We start from the raw sequence: 18,234 nt of genomic DNA, 5'->3' as shown, positions 1-18,234 counted from the left end.
CCAAGGGCCTCCCTACTTCTTTGTTCCAGGAGTTTCGGTCCAGTCTATGTATTAGTGATGCTTCAGATTAGACTGAGGGGGAGTGTTAGCATGATGTAATTAGGCCTTGATCTGTGGATGTGATTGCGCTATTTGCGGTAGGCTTGCATGCCACCCATGCGCGTATATATGTACTCCTGTACCCACACTTGGAATACGATCAATCATTCACACACTTTCAGCGTGGTGTAGGAGTACATGGCAGGCAGCCTGGAGGAGCGGCTGCGGTGCAGAAATGGGGCCGGCTGCGGATCCGATCGCCTGGGAGGTAGCCTCGCCTTGTGTACGTTCCTCCACAAGCACAACTGCACAAGCACAAAGCCAAACCCAATGAATCATCCACCTGAGACTGAGGACATCCTCCTGGATGGTGATGTGGGGCTGCTCCCACGGAAGGAGTCAGTCAAGCACCATGATGACCAACAGCTATAGACCCGGAGTAGCAGAGGACAGACAGGGCATGTATGCGCTTGGCATGGTGATCCTGCAGCTGCTGTAGGGAGGTGTGGTGGAGGAGGGAGATCCTGGATGACAATTTGGAGGGAAGTGGCCGATGAAGGAGGCCATGGAGCAAGGCAAGGACCGTCCTGACCTCAACACAACACAAGGTGGAGCTGGACCACTTCCTCTGCCCCATTCGCAAGGTTACCTGACTCACCATCGATTCGATTCCCTTGCCATTGCTGATGTGAATGTGTTACTCCACTCCAAAATGCAGAGGGTGATGCAAGAACCATTCATCGCCGCGCGACAAGGACTTGTCTCCGGTCACCAACGCTCGGCTTCCCGACAAGGCACTCCTGCCCACCGCCATCGCTACCTGGATTGAAAGCCGCATAACCCCAAATACAATTTTTTTTTTTTGCTGGGCTAGCCGAACGATTGGCTGCCAAATTTCATTAAGATTAAGCGAACTTGCAGTTACAAGGTACAGAGTCGACAGCCGGTTCATCAAAGTGATCGGAACCGTTGAGGGGGAGGGGTAGAAGGAGATAGAGAAGAGACTTTGCCGCATGCGGACTACTCGCGATTTGAGTTTAACACTCCCGCCATTACCCAAGCCAACACTTCTTATTTGATTAGTTGAATCAGACTGTGGACCGGGCCGAATTTCCTTTAGAAAATGCGGACGGCTTCTCTCTTTCCACACCAGCCAACAGGTCAGCTGGAGTAGACAGTCCAAGTTCTCCCTGTACCGCGTCCGACAACCACCACCATTCCCCTATAAGCTCAGTCCAATCTCCCTTGGAAGGGGGAAAGTGAATGCCTGCCCAGACTCTCAGTTCCTCCCATACTTTGTAAGTGTAGTTGCATTCAATGAACAGGTGCTGGCAGTCTTCTCTGGTGTGGTTGCACATGCAGCAGACTGGCTGACGCGGCCATCCCCTCTTGGAGAAGTTATCCGCTGCGAGACATCTCCCCTTTTCTGCTAGCCACATGAAGAATTTAATCTTTGAAGATTCCGATATGAGCTTTCATAGTGCTGATGTGTTTGATCTGAAAAACATTTCACAAGCATCTCGCACCGAAAAATTCCCGCTGTTGGATGTCTTCCAGGTGACCGCATCGTCCTCCTGCGAAATCTGGATTTGATAGATTTCATCCCATACCTGAAAGAACTCTGATATGGCCGCGTTTGACACCTCTGACCCCCAAATACAACTCCTCCAGACTAACCGCTTCATTAATTTTGGGTTCAAAATCTACCATATCTGATGTCCACTGTTACTCCTAGTTTTTAGTTTGGTGCATTCATTGATATACAAGGGGGGCTATGTGGCGATACCGTGCCGCATTTGCAAAGTGTACGGAAAACAAAATAAAACCACAACTCAACACAATGTCCCTAGCTAACGTCCAGTCGCTCTACTGGATACACACTATACAGTTCTATCTTTTCTGCAGGCATATCAACCAACGTCATTCAGTTCGTCAGAGCTACTGTATCACACTACTAGTTGAGCACAAACGCTTCCCCGATGGAATTGGTGATGGCACGCCAAGTAGCAGCAATCGAAGCCTTGCCTTTGCCCTTGCCCTTCAGGTAGGGCACAATGTACTTCCTCATGTCACTCTTGGAAATACCCAGGTGCCCCCCTGGTACGGACACGAATTTCACTCTCCCGTCATCATCCAGCGTCTTCAGACCAATCCAGTCCTCAATGTACAGCTTTGTCTGCACCCACAATGCACGACATGTTGCTATCACATCTTATGCTGCTAGTTAGGAGGGTATTCCATTTACAGTACATGCAAAGGTTCAACCTTCTGAGGGGGCAGGACAGGATCGAAGGCTCCATCAGGGTAGTAACCAAACCACGCTGTTTCCCGAGGTATCAAGACAGCATCATCCTGAAACTATATACCAGCAAAAAAGAGAGAAACAATTAATATTAGGCATATCAATCAAAGGTATCTTGGCCTCTCCTTTAAGGCTACCGTGCCTTTTTCTTCTTTTTTTTCCAGTGAAATATGCCGGGGCTAGTAGCTCTCAGTAACTCTACATTGTTCAGCAACATGAGAAATTACATAGATAAAACTAGAAACAAAGCAATAAAAAGTTACATGATGGTCCTTCCAAAAGGGGTGACTTTGCAATGATGAGACAACTCCAAGTTGCTCACATGAAGTGCGCAAGTTCAGCCATGGTGCAACCAGCACCAGCGATAAGCATCGACATCAATCAATTATGTACCTGACTTATCTGATAGACACTGGATTCCTGAACTATGGTGTGGTTGTCTGTTCTATATGTATAAATTAAACAACCACTGGTCTACAGTAAAGATTGCATTGGTTACTATCTTCTCATTTCCTAAGAAAATAGCAGTGTTAATTCACAATACACTACCGATGGGTCCATACAACTATACCCTGGTGATATACTCCAGAATTCTAGAAACAATCGCAGCACTATACAAGTAGAATTTGAATAAACCTAAGTAGACAAACATACATCACATACCGAATGCATAACAGGGAGTTAGGGAACACAATTCATGCCACTTATAAATCTATTCTACCAACAAACCCTTGGAGGTTGAATGAACATAATCAAAATGCAACTTTGGACCATCTTAAACTTACCATGATTAATACCAAATTCTCCAGGTTGCTAAATCTTTCCTTGTAGGTGGCATTTCTTTCACCTGGTATCTCATTGTTAAGCTTTGGAAGAAATCTACAACCCTTAAAATAATCTTCAATATCCTGAAAAGCAGAGGAGGCATGCAAGCTTCAGTTAATCAAAATATTAACATTAAATAAGTTTTATGTCCAGCAATAATCATTTTATTCAGATATTGAGGTGATTCAGAGTTCTCCTAGGTTTTGTCCCCCCCTAAAATTCCAATGGTAAATGCTAAATCGGCAGTTGGTCCTGTACTCTCCATATTTCTTCTTCTCTTCGAATTGTTTTGTTCTTCTGTAGTACCATGGATTCATAAATCAACATTGCCAGCAGCTGCCCATACACTTCCTCTTCTTTCTAGATAAAGAGGCTTTATTGCACTCAGTCAATTAATGCACGTCCTCTTCTGATGGGCCCTTGCCTAATTAGTGCAGTTATGCGGTAGGTTGTGGTACTAAAGTCTGGAACTAGGAAGAATAGTATTTGGAATTCAGGAGATGGTCGGTGACTTATTCCAAATTGAATTGGGTTTAGGAAGTTCTGTTTCCCTTTTGGATTTAACATAGTTGCACCATCCTAAAGTGTAGATGGATGAAGAAAGCAAGTCAAAGGTCCCTGTACGCTTCAGACTTCGTGCAATAAAGTAATTATCATTTAATCCCAATGTCCTCGTATGCTTCAGCCTTTGTACAAGGAAGTAATTCAAAAGTATAACAAACATGAGTTTGAGAATTAAATAGCATGTCAACCAAGGGACACAAAAAGCGTTATGTGTTCAGGATGATGACAAAAAGGAATAACTCACAGTTGGGATTTTCATGTAACCACTGGGTGCAAGATGTTCCTGCAATTCACCATGCCATAAATTAATCCATAGAAAAATCTACCAAAGTATTTTCAAGTGAAGTTGACTTGACATGAACCTGGACATAGTCTGAGTAGATCTCCAATTTAATCAGGGAATCAGCAAGCATGCAAAAAATACCAGACTGCAAATAAATAAACACAAGTTGTTATAAGTGCTGCAGTAAAATGAATATCCATAAACTTGTATAGCTCATGAAATAACTGTTTTAGTCACAGTTACAATAATGGAGATTAAATCAGGCAGAATTCACATTATTTGCAACAGTAACCAGATTAACAGGTTTGGCATAATCTTAACAATCCTAGCAGCTCACCTATTATATGATCAGGCATCGAAAAAAAAAACACCCAATCACGCCAGGTCCCTCAAGAATCATGTTGGGCTACCTAAATGCTGAAAACCATATCTCTGATCTTTAACAGTTTTCAAGCCCTGCAGGCCTACACAGGATTGGAAAATGGACTGAATGCAAGGAGTGAATGCACATTGTCATCCAACCATCCCTAAAAACTAGCCTTGTTAATAATTTTCCTTTTAAAGCAACCAGGTGGATGGATAAATGTCCATATGCATAGACTAGCATACATATCTGTATAGTGATGGTGGAATTTCACAACTTGTAGCATTAAGATCAGTAAGAGATGCTATCTACTGAATGGTGTTTGTCTACCTTGCCAGTACCCAGTACCTTAATATATAATGAATTAATATGTTATCGCTCATCACAAAGAAATCCATGCGCAATCTTGGATTATTAGTTTTAGAATTTGCATTACAAACTAAATATCACTTTGCAACAATGAGATGAACTTACACCACAAAGTGGCACTGAAGCAGTACCAGCATGAGGACCACCGAGTGAAATGAAATTCTTGACCTGTTGAAGCATCAAAATATTGACAACATTGCACTTTAAGGTACATCATAGATTTAAGGTAGGAGGGAGGAACTAAGAGGGAACGGAGGAAAAGAGAAAGAACACATAATCCTTTTCAAAAAGAACACACCTACAAAAAGGAAAGTTAACTGTTGTATGTACCTATGCAACCTCATTTTTTTTTCTCTTCTGCTTATGCTTATAAGCCAAAATTTGAATTTTCAACCTTAAATTTAGAGTTGATTTTAGGGTTTTTTTAGTAGTTTATTTTTTATCCTGCGCTTTTAGATCAAAGAACACATATGAAAAGTTTTATTAATAAATTATTTTTATTTGTAAATATGTCGTTTGGCTTTTTCCCTGAATAAGCCAAATGATCACCCCATGATCTAGTGCCTACAAAAACTGCTGTTTGTACCCAGAAAGGTTAACTCACCGGTGGGCCATCATCACAATACTCAACAACTGCTCGACCAATCAAGTTCCCCTGTGGACAGGATACAGCAGGTTAGTAGGTTTTGAGAGTATATTAAAACAGAACATAGTGACCAAAGTTGCTTTTCGGAGAGTGGAGCCAACTTTAATGCCCAATACGTCACTAATTTGTGGCTGGAGGCAGTAATAACCAATGAATCAAAACGAGCACACAAAACAGCCAGAAGATCAACAGTTGACATGGAATTATTTTTCTTCCTGTAATATTTTGAGTAACTAGCGTTCACTGTGTTTTGTTCTTACAGAGTATGCAGCGAGTGAATGAAACACCTAGCATATCGTTACTAATGGTCAAAAGAATACCTGGGAAAGACCAACTATATTGTAACCATTACTAAGTTCCTTCATTTCCTTTACCTGGAAAACAAAAGATGCAGTAATGATATTTGGCTATTTTAACTCACACTACAGTGTAGGAAAGGCATTATCCAAAAGAGGAATTGCTGAATCACCTTAGTGCAAACAATATCGGCCTGTTAAGACGTAACAGATAAAACAATATATTATGTGGATGAATATATATATAGAAAGAGTTAAACTAGCACAAAAGGTTCCCAGGCAAGAATAAATAAAGTTAGTAGATAGCATAGCATAGCATAGCATAGGTAGTGTGACCTGTTTCTGAAGAGGCATTAACCAAGAGTCCCATGTCCCGCTTCCAATTTCACTAAGGCAAGACCAAGAGTAGCAAAAGCGAAGAGAGGCATAAGGGCAATTACTCCATGATGATGAGGAGGAGGAAGAAAGTTGCAAGGCCTCTCTAATTGATTTAAGTAAGAGAGAGACGTACAGGCAGTAGCCATCGGAGGCAGACCAGTCGGCGAGAAGGCGGGTGAACTTGGTGACGCCATGGTTGGCGCACTGGTCTCCGATACCTGGACGCAAGCAAAACTTGTCAAAGCGAAGGGAATAGAATCGAATCGGGTGGGGTTGGAAGGGATGGAGTGACTGATTCTAACCGTGCAGGACGATGAAGGGCACGGCGGAGGCCGGTGCCACGAGTACGAGGACGAGGAGGAGGAGGAGGAGGAGAAAGAGGGAAGCGGCGGCCATCTCGCACAAGGGAGGAGGACTGGGGAAGAACAAGGAGGAAGGAAGGAAAGCCCGCCCAGCTACTGCAGGTGGGTCCCACCCCCTCCTCCTCCCTCAGCACGCAAACTTGAGTTGACTGATCCAATTATATTTGTACAAATAAAATCAAAGAGTTGTACTGTATATACTGATATTCATATAAATGAAATTTCAAAATTATATATTAAATCTAACTTTATGTGTGAGAGCCAATCCCACAGTTAATATTGTTTCAGTGAACCCTAATGTATTTATCTTCCTCCTTAATAATGTTTGATATATTTTTCCTCACTTTAACCAATATTAGTGTATATTCAACATCATCTTTTCTCTTACCCTTATGGTTATAAGTCAATATTTAAATTTTTAATCTTAAATTTAAAATAGATTCACAGTTTATTTTCAAGCATTGATTTTTGATTACTTAGAACATGATATAAAAGTTCTATTTATAAATTATTTTATTTCTAAATATATCGTTTAACTTTTTTTTGAATAAGTTAAATAATCACCCCCATTGATTGCTTTAATTAAAGGTACGGTCATTTTAGATTGAGGGACTAACAGCGAACTTCCTACCTAAGATATGCTCCTTTTAGGGCGTACACAATATGTCAAAAAGTAAGTAGCAATATGACTTTTAACTAATTTACCGTTTTTTAATATGTAGCAATGCGAGTGACGGTAACATCTACTAGTATCACTGTTCTCAAGCAACCACCAATAAACAAAGAATAAAACTATGTCCTCTCATTCCTTCCCTCTTCTTCGTGAGCCATTTTTCTGGGCATATGTCTGGAGGAAAAACAAACTAAGGCCTTAGGTAGATTGTAAAAACTTTTTTCAAAACATTACATCGAATTTTTTGATACATATTTTAAGTATTAAACGTAGTCTTATTACAAAATAAATTTCAGATTCCACCTAAAAACCGCGAGACGAATTTTTTGAGTCTAATTAATCCGTCATTAGCACATGTTGTTTCTATAGCACTTATGGCTAATCACATTCTAATTAGGCTCAAAAGATTCGTCTCACGATTTTCTCATAACTATGCAATTAGTTTTAATATTTATGTATATTTAATACTTTATTTAAGTGTCTAAAGATCGATGTGATGTTTTTCGAACTAAACAGGGCCTAAGGATTAGATTCCTGTGAAAGGATTTGCTAACTAACTTACAATTACATATTATGAGAATGGTTTACAGTCCCTTTAAATACATGATTATCAAAACAAACAAATAAAAACAAAAAGATTGGAGTACCCTATCAACCCAAAGAGAGACACGAAGGAATTTTTTAAGAGGTTACACATGTCGAAAACCCTCCAATATTTATATGCTTGAAGACATTCATAAGGAATTTCAAAGAAATTTGAGTGATCCATTCCTTAGTTCGAAACAGTCGTATAGGATTTTTTTTTCCAGGCCTTCAAAATTCCCCAAAAATTTCTTTGTGCCAACTTAGTCGGTCTCACTTGTTGCCAACTTGGTAAAGCTACCTTGGGTGCACTAGTATATCCTCAAAATAACTAATGACTTCGTCCAGAATATAGTTAATTTTAGCGTATGGCCATATACAATACCGTCCCCTCCAATTAATAGGAAAAAAAAAGAAACTCTTGTTCAAAGCAGAGCTAACTTCTGTTTATGTTTTAGCACCAACGAGACATCTACATTATCAGACAAACTAGGAGAGAGAAGATGAAATAATAAGACAGACGGACGGACAGATAGATTAACAACAGATCGATGAGACCATCTATTCAACTTTCACAACTGCAAATCATTCATTCATTTGTACAAACAAATCAGTTACACACAACACAAACAAAATAAAGAACCATGACCCTTCTTCCTACGTAACAACTCGAATGACGTCAATCCTTCTCCATCTAGTTACACCATATACATAATAATATCAATATCTCTCTGTCAACGCACTCCCCTCCCCTCCCCCCTCTCAAAATAAAACAGCGTATACTTCTAGCAACGGAACCATGGCCCTTCGCCACAGTTAGACAATCACACGCACTACCTTCTTGTGCAACAGACATCATTACCATCCGCATCCATGGATTATACATTCAACTATTCAAAGGTTGACTGCAAATATGATGATCTGATTCTTACCACAGCATACTCCTCCTGTCCTGCCACATCGCCACTCAACAAGAGATCATCACTTGGCTCCTCAGCAAACAACCCCACAAGTAATACTAACTATATCATCAACATCAATGGAGAATACAAGAAATTACAAGCTATCCCTGCCAGGAGTTAATATCTTGTCTTTTGAAGATACAACATCGCTACTTGGGGTCGTTATAAGATGGTCTAAATCATCCGCATCACTTCCGTCAACAATGGATGCATTGGACTCCAGATCATCATCTGTAGCAACAGAATCTTATCAAATACAAATGGCGACTTACAGTACGCATACACTTAGGGGGTGTTTGTTTCCTCTTAACTTTTCTTAGTCCCTGTCACATTGAATATTTGACACTAATTAGAAGTATTAAATATAGACTATTAATAAAATCCACCCCATACTCTGGACTATTTCGCGAGACGAATCTATTGAGCCTAATTAGCCCATGATTAGCGAATGTGGTGCTACAGTAAACATTTGCTAATCGTGGCTTAATTAGGTTTAAAAAATTTGTCTAATGAAATATCTTTTATTTATGCAATTAGTTTTGTTATTAGTCTATATTTAATACTCCTAATTAACGTCCGAACATCCGATGTGACAAGGGATTACAAAAAAGTCCTTGGATCCAAACAACCACTTAATTCACATCATATAGTAATATTATGGAGCAGTGAAGATGAAAATGACAACTAAGCTCACTATCATACTAGGTTTTACCAAAATCTTCCATAACGTTGAGTCTGACCAATAATATAAAGTAATGGTCTGGAACTATATCAGGAACATAAACAAGAGACTAAATACTGTCAGTCAGGTATATTCACTAATTTTAATGGCATGACTGATGGGATCTTAATGGTTAAACTCAAACATATATGAAAGCTAAACCTTTCAGGATGCAGCTAGATTACATAAAACCATGGAGGAAAATATCTTCACTAATTCAACTCCATCTTAAATATGGTTCAAATGAATGATTGAGTATGACCAACCAATCAATGCTGCTGATAGATCCAATCAGAAAAAAAAGGGAAGGGAGCATATGCCAATAATTTACCCAGGCAGTACAATATAGAAAGGTCAACATAAAATCTGATCATGTGCGTGGATTTGTTGAAACATCTTAGTAATTAATTTATTGAGCAATCCAACCCAAAAATGGATGTGTAGGAAGAAGAGAGAGTTTACCAGGAAACTCAGGGAGAGCGTTTACATCTCTGACAGCAGAAACCTTGATGCTTTCAGGCAGTACACAGTTGCATAAAGAACCTGTGATCCCAGCAACATTGAAACCAGCAGTAGTTTAGAGTCATCAAAATCAAGGATCAATAGGTTATGAGTTCGTTTTGCAGAACCAAACCTAATCTGGCAAGTCGATTGACCCATCCAGGAATTGGCTTTCCGGTCAAACGCTTGCAGATGTCTGCTGTAAAATGATTACAATTCTTTGCAATCAAATGATAAGTGTCCCCATGATAATCCTCTGCAAGGTCCTCTAGGAAACTGCGGACTTCTGAACGGGACATATTAGTGGAACCCACACACACGGAACGTCTGAAGATAAAGCCAGGACAGCTTTTGGGTTCCACTTGGAAGACTCCGCTGGTTGGGTATTCATGGGCTCCAAACCCATACTCCATGCCATGCACTGCAAATGTTATTGGAATTTTTACAAGGACGTCAAATCAATAAATGGTTGCAAAGTAAACATAGGAACTCTATGAGCAGCTATGGCGTCAGCAGCCTAGATACCTAAGAATAAATTTCGGTTGGCCCAGTGAAGGAGACAAGCCAAGTTATAGCAAATGTACTAAATATGTGCGTGGCCGTGGCATGGCACAAATAGGTAAAGTTGGATGTAGCAAAGAAAATACTTTGTAGTTTTTTTAGAAGGGTCACCAGAGGGGGGATATTCCCCACCTGAATCTTCTTTTTGATTACCAGTTTACCACTTAGGCTTAATGTAATACAATGGGTAGAATGGAGGTTAATCCACATACAAAGACTGTAAGGGGAGCAAAGAATGAGTTTCCAGGCCAAGACAACAATCCTGTCTCTCCTGTTGAAGATTTCTGCCCATAGCGTGGAGTCTTCTATGCATTTTCGCAGAGAAGCTGGCACTGAGGCGGGCATGCAGAAGCAAGGCAGGAAGAAGACCTGAAAGTGTCTTGCTGGTATACCAGTTGGTGATTGCAAGACTGGCATGTCCTGCGCACTGCAAATGTTTGGTGTTATCCCTGCCGCCATCCAGAACTAACGGGCTAAAGCGCAGCGAACGCAGATGTGTGAGGCTGTTTCCTCTTCTTCCCCACACAGGTCGCATGTAGAGGAGGCGACTATGATTAGATTGCTCTTTGTCGTCAGCCTCTCCTGTGCAAAGAAGTGAACTTTTGGTGGGGGCATGTAGGGGGGGGGGGGGGGTGGTTTTCATGCTTGATAAAATTCGCTTCGACAATATATTTGTGCCGTTTGAGCTCCATTTGGAAACCAGGTCTTGAAGGGCTCAGCTCACATATCGCCTGCAAAGATTGTACCTGTGCTATCTATCTAGTTAGAAGTAACGGAAGAGCATAGAAATCCTTTGATGCCCCAAGGCGGGCGGGGGAGAAGGTAGCGGGAAATCTGGCAAATGGCGGGAATTAAAGGTCATATAGCTGGTGGTGAAAGATGATAGGTGGCAGGACGCGGTGAATTACATGATGAAGAAGTGGAGTTAACATGGAAGTAGAGGATGAAGTGCATGTAAGGATCCGTCCCCAACCCCAAGAAGGAAAGCATACGGAGGTAGGTACCTAGCCTAGTAATGGGCCGTTGCTAGTACCTAGCTAGCTAGCTGCTACGGCGGAGGGAGGGAGAGGGAGGTCAAATCGATCTGGCTATGGCTATGGGCGAACAAGGAGAGGGAGAGAGGTAAAATTAACCTTCGATGCCGGAGTGGAAGATGCCGAGGCCAAACCAGTAGAGGTAGTGGTTGATTGGGGAGATGTCGTAGATGTTGAGGTAGAGGTCGGCGGTGGTGGTCTTGGGAGGAGGGGGCGGCGGCGGCGGCGGCGGCGGCGGCGGATTCTTGGACCAGGACGCCGGGAGCACCCGCATGGCCGAGGGAGGGATCCCCCTTGCCGAAGGTGGAGGGAGGCTGGAGTCCAAGACAAGGAGACCTGGGAGGACGGACGAACTAAGACCTTGCCTGCCCCTGCTGGGCTGGGGCTCCCCTCCTTGCTTTACTACGCCCTCGCCCACCGGTCACCGGCAACCCTGCCCTGCGATACCCATTATCCGTCCTAACTACCATACCTGGGCTGACTCTTGCAACCATATTCCCTGTACCTTCCATCAACATTCATACTTGAAAGCTTGTTAAATTCATTACACTTGTTACAACAATTTTACATGCATGTTTTTAAAACTACATATAATATGATTTATGGGCTTATGGACTATAAGTGATGTGTTATACATCAACAGTCATAAAAGGTAATGCCATCGCAAGCAGTCATGAGTTGTACGTTAACATTATGTTTTTAGAAAATCTATCTTATGTCACCGAGTTTGTCTTAATTTAATGATCGCTTTTGCTACTCCTCAGTCGTCTGAAAATTTGAGTTTTCGTCAGTCGATCGCCCTGGCCATTGAATCTGAGTTATGATCGGTGCATGTATCAGAGTTTGGCATACATGCAAACGTTTAGATGAGATCGGATGGCTCATGCCAATCGACTGATTGCTTTAAAAAAAATCAGTCGACTGATCATCTACCATTTAATGATTTATCATTTACATTACCATTTTATATAATATATCGTCGATTTTATCAATTGTTTTATAATATACCATTGTCCTAGTCAAGGTTAACCGTTGATTTATTGTATGGTAAGTCTAAAAAGACTATAAATATTTTTTTGTGTGTCCTCGTTACACAACATGGAAGTTTGCATATGAGTTTCATTATTTTTTAGTTACTTTTTTCTTTATAAAATATAATTAATATGTTATGTGCTATAAGAATATTTTTGTGTTGATATTATTAATGTAAATCATCTTTCCTATACTAAATAAAATATTTTTTGGCGGCGTCTGCGGTGCGGATCGGGCAGCGGCTTCGGCAGCGCATGCCAACGCGATCTGGGCTTTGTGCGATTTCTTTTCTTTTTTTCCTTGTGCAACGATTTTTTTTTTCCTATGTAACGATTTCTTCTTTTTCCTGTGCGACTATTTATTTTCCCGTGTGCATGTGCTAAAGGGAGTGGAGAATGGAGGGACGACTCCCATTTTTAAAGTAGTAAAGAAATATGGATACATTGTTTTACAGTAGCGTGAATAAAGACAGATAAAGTAGAATGGCTTTAGTACTACCCTTCAGTGTACTATATTTAATAAAATATAAGATATTTATTTATAAAGGCGATAATTACACATTTGTCTAGCAAAGGTAAGTAACAAAGATTGATTAAAAAGAGTTAAGGATAACGGGTTACTACATGATTAAATTGGGCAAAGTATGTGTTAGGTCTACCTCAAAGTGCAGGTTGGGTATTGAAAATGGGGTGGACAGGCACTACAACAGCAGCAGTACCCAGATTATAAAACCTATAGTAGTTACCTGCAGACTCATACAGAAACACCAGGACCTTAATTAGCTTAGCTTTATTAATGTACTCCCCACTATGTCTAGGCTAGGTACAGCAAAGAAGATCGACTGAACATCCAAAAACAAAAAGGGGGTGATGGTCCAAACACTTAAGAAGAACAACCAACGGATGCAGCAGGAATACCATATTAGGTGTTACGTTACCTGCCTCATGGCTCATGTTGACTAGTATAGTAGTACATAGTGTGTGTATATATGTATATATATATATCCAGTACAGCGCAAAGATCTGAGCTGAGGGAGGCACAATAAATTCAACTTTATTACGACGACCGTAAATGTTCGATCCACATGCAATAGAACCTAATGTTCAACTGTCGTGTTGGTTAAACAGTGTTGATTGTTGACGTCCCCCAGGTCGAGTCATTTCAGTTTCGCGACAGATTCCACCTTTCCTTTCAGAGTGTGCAATTCCCTCAACCTGGAAAGGAAATGCCCATTCTGTGAGCAGGGCATGCAATGCAAGTGAAGAAAACCAAGCCAAAAATAATCAAATTACCTTGTAATCTCAGCACGCCACCTGACCTCCTCAGCCATTTTTTTTTGCCGGGTAGGCCAAGGCCCTCCTCAGCCATTTGACGCAGCTTTCTCCCGGCCTCCAGACTGTAGCCCGTGCACTGTACGCTGCTCGTGTACCCAACCCAAGCAGCCATGCGAGCTTCCCGGCCGAAATCTTTCCGGTTTGTAAAAGCCACCTGAAATGATAGCCAACTCGACCTTGTCACAGACTCACAATCAAGCTTTTGGAATGTTGGGTTAAATGGAAGGAAATGGACTTCTTGAATGCCAGCTCGTGCCTATCAGCAGAAAGAAGAAAATAAAACAGAAGCGTATAGGAAAGCCTGACCAGAAACTAGAAATGCCTAACGAAATGACCTATTGGATAGCAATATCGACCTTGTAACCTATGAACCAGAAAATCATTCAAAGATAGAGAAAGAAAACACTTGAAATGTAAACCTGAGTTAACAGATGTTGATGCTAACCACAGCTGTAAAATCATATAATAGTTGAGATACACTAGATGTCTACATCAAACTACAATGGAGAGAATTTTAATGTACAGGAAACATGATCAATTAAAAAAATACAATTCAAATGATATAAATATACTGTTGATGAATGCACATCTGTTGGCCCTAGTGAGGTAAATAGATATGAGTGACTGGAATGGGTAAAAACTGGTAAGGGTACCTCTTTTGGATCTGGCAACATGGAAACAATAGCAAAATCAATAGCATCTTGATTTTCCAATCTTGAAGCCCTTGCAGCCATTAATACAACATCATCCTTCTCAATGCCTTTTGTCAAAACCTGGAAATAAGTTTCGGGGCAACACCATCAATAGTCAGTATGAAGGGTCAACATGGATAAAAATTAAACATTGGCACCATGCTCATAGTCCTTTTTTGATAAAGGCCCACAATTATCACAACTGTAGTGCAGCAGAAAATAAGAAACACTGGATTGATTACCTCTGTATATCACTTCCTTTCATTCTTAATCTAATCTGGTTGGTCTAGCTTGGGCCAACCCCGCCAAAAAAAGAAACAGCATTAAGATGTTTTGTTTCCATATCTCATTTCAATTGGGCCAGGCAAGTGGAAGGGAGGGTGGGCTAGGTGCTTCGTATGAAAATGTTGGCTCAGAAGGTTGTTAATGAGTGAACTAGGTATAACGGACAAAATTTAAATTATGGCTACACAAATATAACATGCCAAGAGAGCCCACACAACCTCAACTAAATTTCTGTCAACGCTTAGTTTGTTGAGTGTCAATGTTCCTGTTTTGTCACTACAAAGGACACCCATTCCAGCCATTTCCTCTATTGCCGTCATTCTCTTGGTAATAGCACCCTGCAAACAACTAAAAAGTAGTCACTTCCAAAATGATGTTGCATATGTTAGTAGGTAGAGTTCCTTTTTGCGGGGCATGGTAGCCAGAGAATTCTGGCCAGATATGTATAGTCGTACCTGCCGTGCTAGTTTGTGTGATCCAATGGCCATAGTAACAGAAAGAACCGTAGGAATGGCAATTGGAATCCCACCAATAAGCAGCACAAGAAGATTATCAACAATCTGGCGGTATTTCCTTTCATGAACAGCGTACATTACAATCAACTCTATAACCATTCCTGCAGCAATCGAAAAAATACAGAAGTTTCCAATCGAAGTCAGAACCTGGAAAACATCCACGATTGCAGGCAAGATCATGAAATTGTTAACAAAAGTTACAGTTTGTATCCTAATGAAGTACACAATCAGATGTGGTGAAACACTATACAAGAAAAAACATGATGACACAGGACACAAAACATAAAGTTATGCTACACCAATTGAAGAGACATTTGCTTGCTAAAGACTCACCTTTTGGAAGTGGCCAACATGAGTAGTTGACTCAACAAGATGGGCTGCCTTTCCAAAGAAAGTATGGATTCCAGTGGCAATAACAATTGCTTCTATTTCACCTTGCTTACAAGTTGAACCAGAGTAAATTCCATCCCCAGGATGCTTAGTTACAGGTAATGATTCACCAGTAAGTGCAGACTGCAAATTAAGTGATCCATTGTGGTGTTATTATTGCTGCATATCCTTGGACCAGAATTATTCTTCTGAGCAGAATTGTGTGACATTCCTAGATGCAAAGGAGAAGGCTGAGCTGCCAGAAAGATCTGATCAATCTTGAGCGGATCCCCCTCAAGAAGGTGTGCATCTGCAGGAATGATATCCCCAAGCTTTACACTGATTATATCGCCCGGAACCAACAAGGATGCATCTAGTTCGCTCCAGGTCCCGTCGCGTAAAACCTAGAAAGAAGCTAAAATCAACTGACCAGTATGATGATTTATGAAATGGAAGTCTAGCTGTATGGGTAGGTAGAGGCATATGTGCACCTTAGCTTTTGGTGCCAGGTGAGCCATCAGCGCAGCGGCAGCATTGCCAGCGTAATTTTCCTCTATGATGCTAATGGTAGAGTTGATAAAGAGTAAGAGCACAATTCCAACGAAGTCGTGGTAGTCTATGCTCATTCTCTGCATGGTTGGTTGAATCATGGTTGTACTTGCAATTAGAAGTAGCTAGCTTAGGTTGCAGATGGATGGGTGTCAATAAGCAAAGAAGAGTGTAATACAGTAGTCACTCCTCTTGCTTAGATTCATTCATTAATCAATGTATATATGGTATGTCTAGATACATTAACATATATATGAATCTAGACAAGAGTACAAAGCCTTAAGCTATGAAATGAAGGGAGTATATACCTTTTCCCCTGGCAGCTCTTCCTCGTGTGCGAGGGCGATAGCCATGATGGCAGCTATCTCCATGACCCAGGAAAGCGGGTTCCACATAAAGCCGAGGAACTTGAGCAGTTTGCTTTCCTGCTTCTCCTCGAGCTTGCTGTAGCCGAAGACGCGGATCCTCTGCTGGGCAGCCTCAGAGGTGAGACCCTCGCGCGTGCATTTCAGCTGCTCCAACACCTCCTCCACTGGGATGCTCTCCTGCGATTCCGGAGCAGTATTATTTGTATTATTGTTATAAGCCCCATTGTATTCATCCAGAAGCAACCAATGTCTTTGAGGATGCGATGCTAAATTGCTAATCCAATCAAATCCAGAGAGATGGAATCGATCAATACATAATGAAACGAAACTAAACAGGAGAAGGGGGAAATACCAGGTCGACGGTCTCCTTGGCGATGGCATTGGCAACCTCCATCGAGGAGGAGGCAGCGGTGCGCAGAGTGGATATAAGGAGAAGAGAGGCGGCGGCGATCGAGAGGGAGGCGTCCGCATCTCCGCCCCTCCCTCCAAGTCCAAGGCCATCGGGCTTGACGAGGACAAGGAGGAGCGCCGCCTAGTCTAGTCCGTCAGCGTCAGAGAAATTTCAGTATTTAACACTCAATTCATACCACCTTCAGGATTTAACATCTAATTCGCATGGCTTTCGAATTTCACCACTGAAAGTGTGAATTCTTCTATTTGGTACCCCTTTCATCTCTTTTTCTGAATTTAATTTCTTTTCTCTCACTTTCTTCTCTCAAGAAACATAATATTTCCCTCTTGCCCCTAGGCCCACAGCACAGAAGTGATCAATCTCTTCTTTTGGGATCGATCGATCCAGATTAAGACAAAGAGATGCCGTATTGATCCTCTTTAGGACGCCGTTCTGCCACTTCCATCCACGGGACATCGTCATATCATCCTTCTCCAGCGCCGGCTCGACCTGCTCCGGCTGAAGCGCACCCCACCGTTCACCGTTGGAACCACGACATGATTGTGTTGCAAGTAGGTTTCCATTGTGGCGACTGCTCCAGACGACGGCGCGGTCGGCGGCGCGCGCGAACCAGACGGAGAACGTGAAGAAGGTGGACGACGCAGCCCGTGGCGAACGTGCCGTCCGGCGAGCGCAGGACGTCGTCGGCGTGGTCCTCGGCAGCGATCGAGGCGCCCCGGGCGAGCCACTCACACACCGGCACGGCGTCGACGCGCCATGGACATGGAAGCATGATCACAATCAGTGTGGCGCTGCTAATTCTCCATCTCGCCTCTTGCTTGAGAACGAACAGGCACGGGACGAAGAGAAGTTGGATCGATCTCATCTGTCCAATGCACGTGAAAGCAAGGGGCAAAATTGTAATATTATATTTTCAGATAAAAGAAAAGAGAAAATACATTTAATTGGGATAAAGAGAAGAAGGGGTAGCAGATAGATTCACCTGTTTAGTGGTAAAATTCGAAAGTGTGCTAATCGGATGGTAGATTCTGAAATGGGTGCGAATTGAGTGTTATGTTCTGAAATTTCTCGCGTCTCTGTCTCTCCATCTTCTTCATTGCCCCTGTCTGTCTCTGTCTGGATAAGGAGTCATCAGTACACTGGACTGGACTAGACTAGTAGGAGTAGCTCATAGTTCAGATTCTTTTTAGGCTAAAGGCTAGTTCTGGGGTAAGTG

At 41.8% G+C, this 18,234-nt stretch overlaps 3 protein-coding genes across 4 annotated transcripts; all 3 read right to left on the bottom strand.

Annotated features, from left to right (window-relative positions):
- Positions 1 to 1,685: 1,685 nt before the first annotated feature.
- LOC102721905 (palmitoyl-protein thioesterase 1-like) lies at positions 1,686 to 6,485 on the bottom strand. The gene is made up of 12 exons (XM_006649158.3): positions 6,369 to 6,485; positions 6,200 to 6,284; positions 6,025 to 6,076; positions 5,862 to 5,882; positions 5,713 to 5,766; positions 5,351 to 5,401; positions 4,852 to 4,914; positions 4,093 to 4,158; positions 3,975 to 4,013; positions 3,127 to 3,249; positions 2,305 to 2,397; positions 1,686 to 2,215 (listed from the first exon to the last, which is right to left on the bottom strand). Exons 1-12 carry the CDS (start codon positions 6,460 to 6,462, stop codon positions 1,994 to 1,996), a joined length of 963 nt encoding a protein of 320 aa, XP_006649221.1. The 5' UTR covers positions 6,463 to 6,485; the 3' UTR covers positions 1,686 to 1,993.
- Positions 6,486 to 8,213: 1,728 nt separating this feature from the next.
- On the bottom strand, positions 8,214 to 11,913 carry LOC102703568 (deSI-like protein At4g17486). 2 transcript variants are annotated; one of them, XM_006650881.3, is made up of 4 exons: positions 11,562 to 11,903; positions 10,001 to 10,288; positions 9,829 to 9,909; positions 8,214 to 8,876 (listed from the first exon to the last, which is right to left on the bottom strand). In XM_006650881.3, the coding sequence occupies exons 1-4, from the start codon at positions 11,734 to 11,736 to the stop codon at positions 8,740 to 8,742; spliced, it is 681 nt and encodes a 226-aa protein (XP_006650944.1). In that variant the 5' UTR covers positions 11,737 to 11,903; the 3' UTR covers positions 8,214 to 8,739. The 2 variants fall into 2 exon arrangements, with proteins under 2 accessions (XP_006650944.1, XP_015690792.1); XM_015835306.2 differs by lacking the exon at positions 8,214 to 8,876 and adding an exon at positions 8,880 to 8,968 and having other exon boundaries at positions 11,562 to 11,913.
- Positions 11,914 to 13,300: 1,387 nt separating this feature from the next.
- LOC102703294 (plasma membrane ATPase 1-like) lies at positions 13,301 to 17,358 on the bottom strand. The gene is made up of 10 exons (XM_015835307.2): positions 16,959 to 17,358; positions 16,547 to 16,783; positions 16,181 to 16,318; positions 15,950 to 16,093; positions 15,654 to 15,833; positions 15,261 to 15,467; positions 15,024 to 15,143; positions 14,482 to 14,601; positions 13,787 to 13,982; positions 13,301 to 13,708 (listed from the first exon to the last, which is right to left on the bottom strand). The coding sequence occupies exons 1-10, from the start codon at positions 16,998 to 17,000 to the stop codon at positions 13,704 to 13,706; spliced, it is 1,389 nt and encodes a 462-aa protein (XP_015690793.1). The 5' UTR covers positions 17,001 to 17,358; the 3' UTR covers positions 13,301 to 13,703.
- Positions 17,359 to 18,234: the final 876 nt, after the last annotated feature.

Source organism: Oryza brachyantha, chromosome 3 (assembly GCF_000231095.2).
Source record: "Oryza brachyantha chromosome 3, ObraRS2, whole genome shotgun sequence".
NCBI classification, from domain to species: domain Eukaryota; kingdom Viridiplantae; phylum Streptophyta; class Magnoliopsida; order Poales; family Poaceae; genus Oryza; species Oryza brachyantha.
This window is presented reverse-complemented; position numbering and strand designations above follow the sequence as displayed.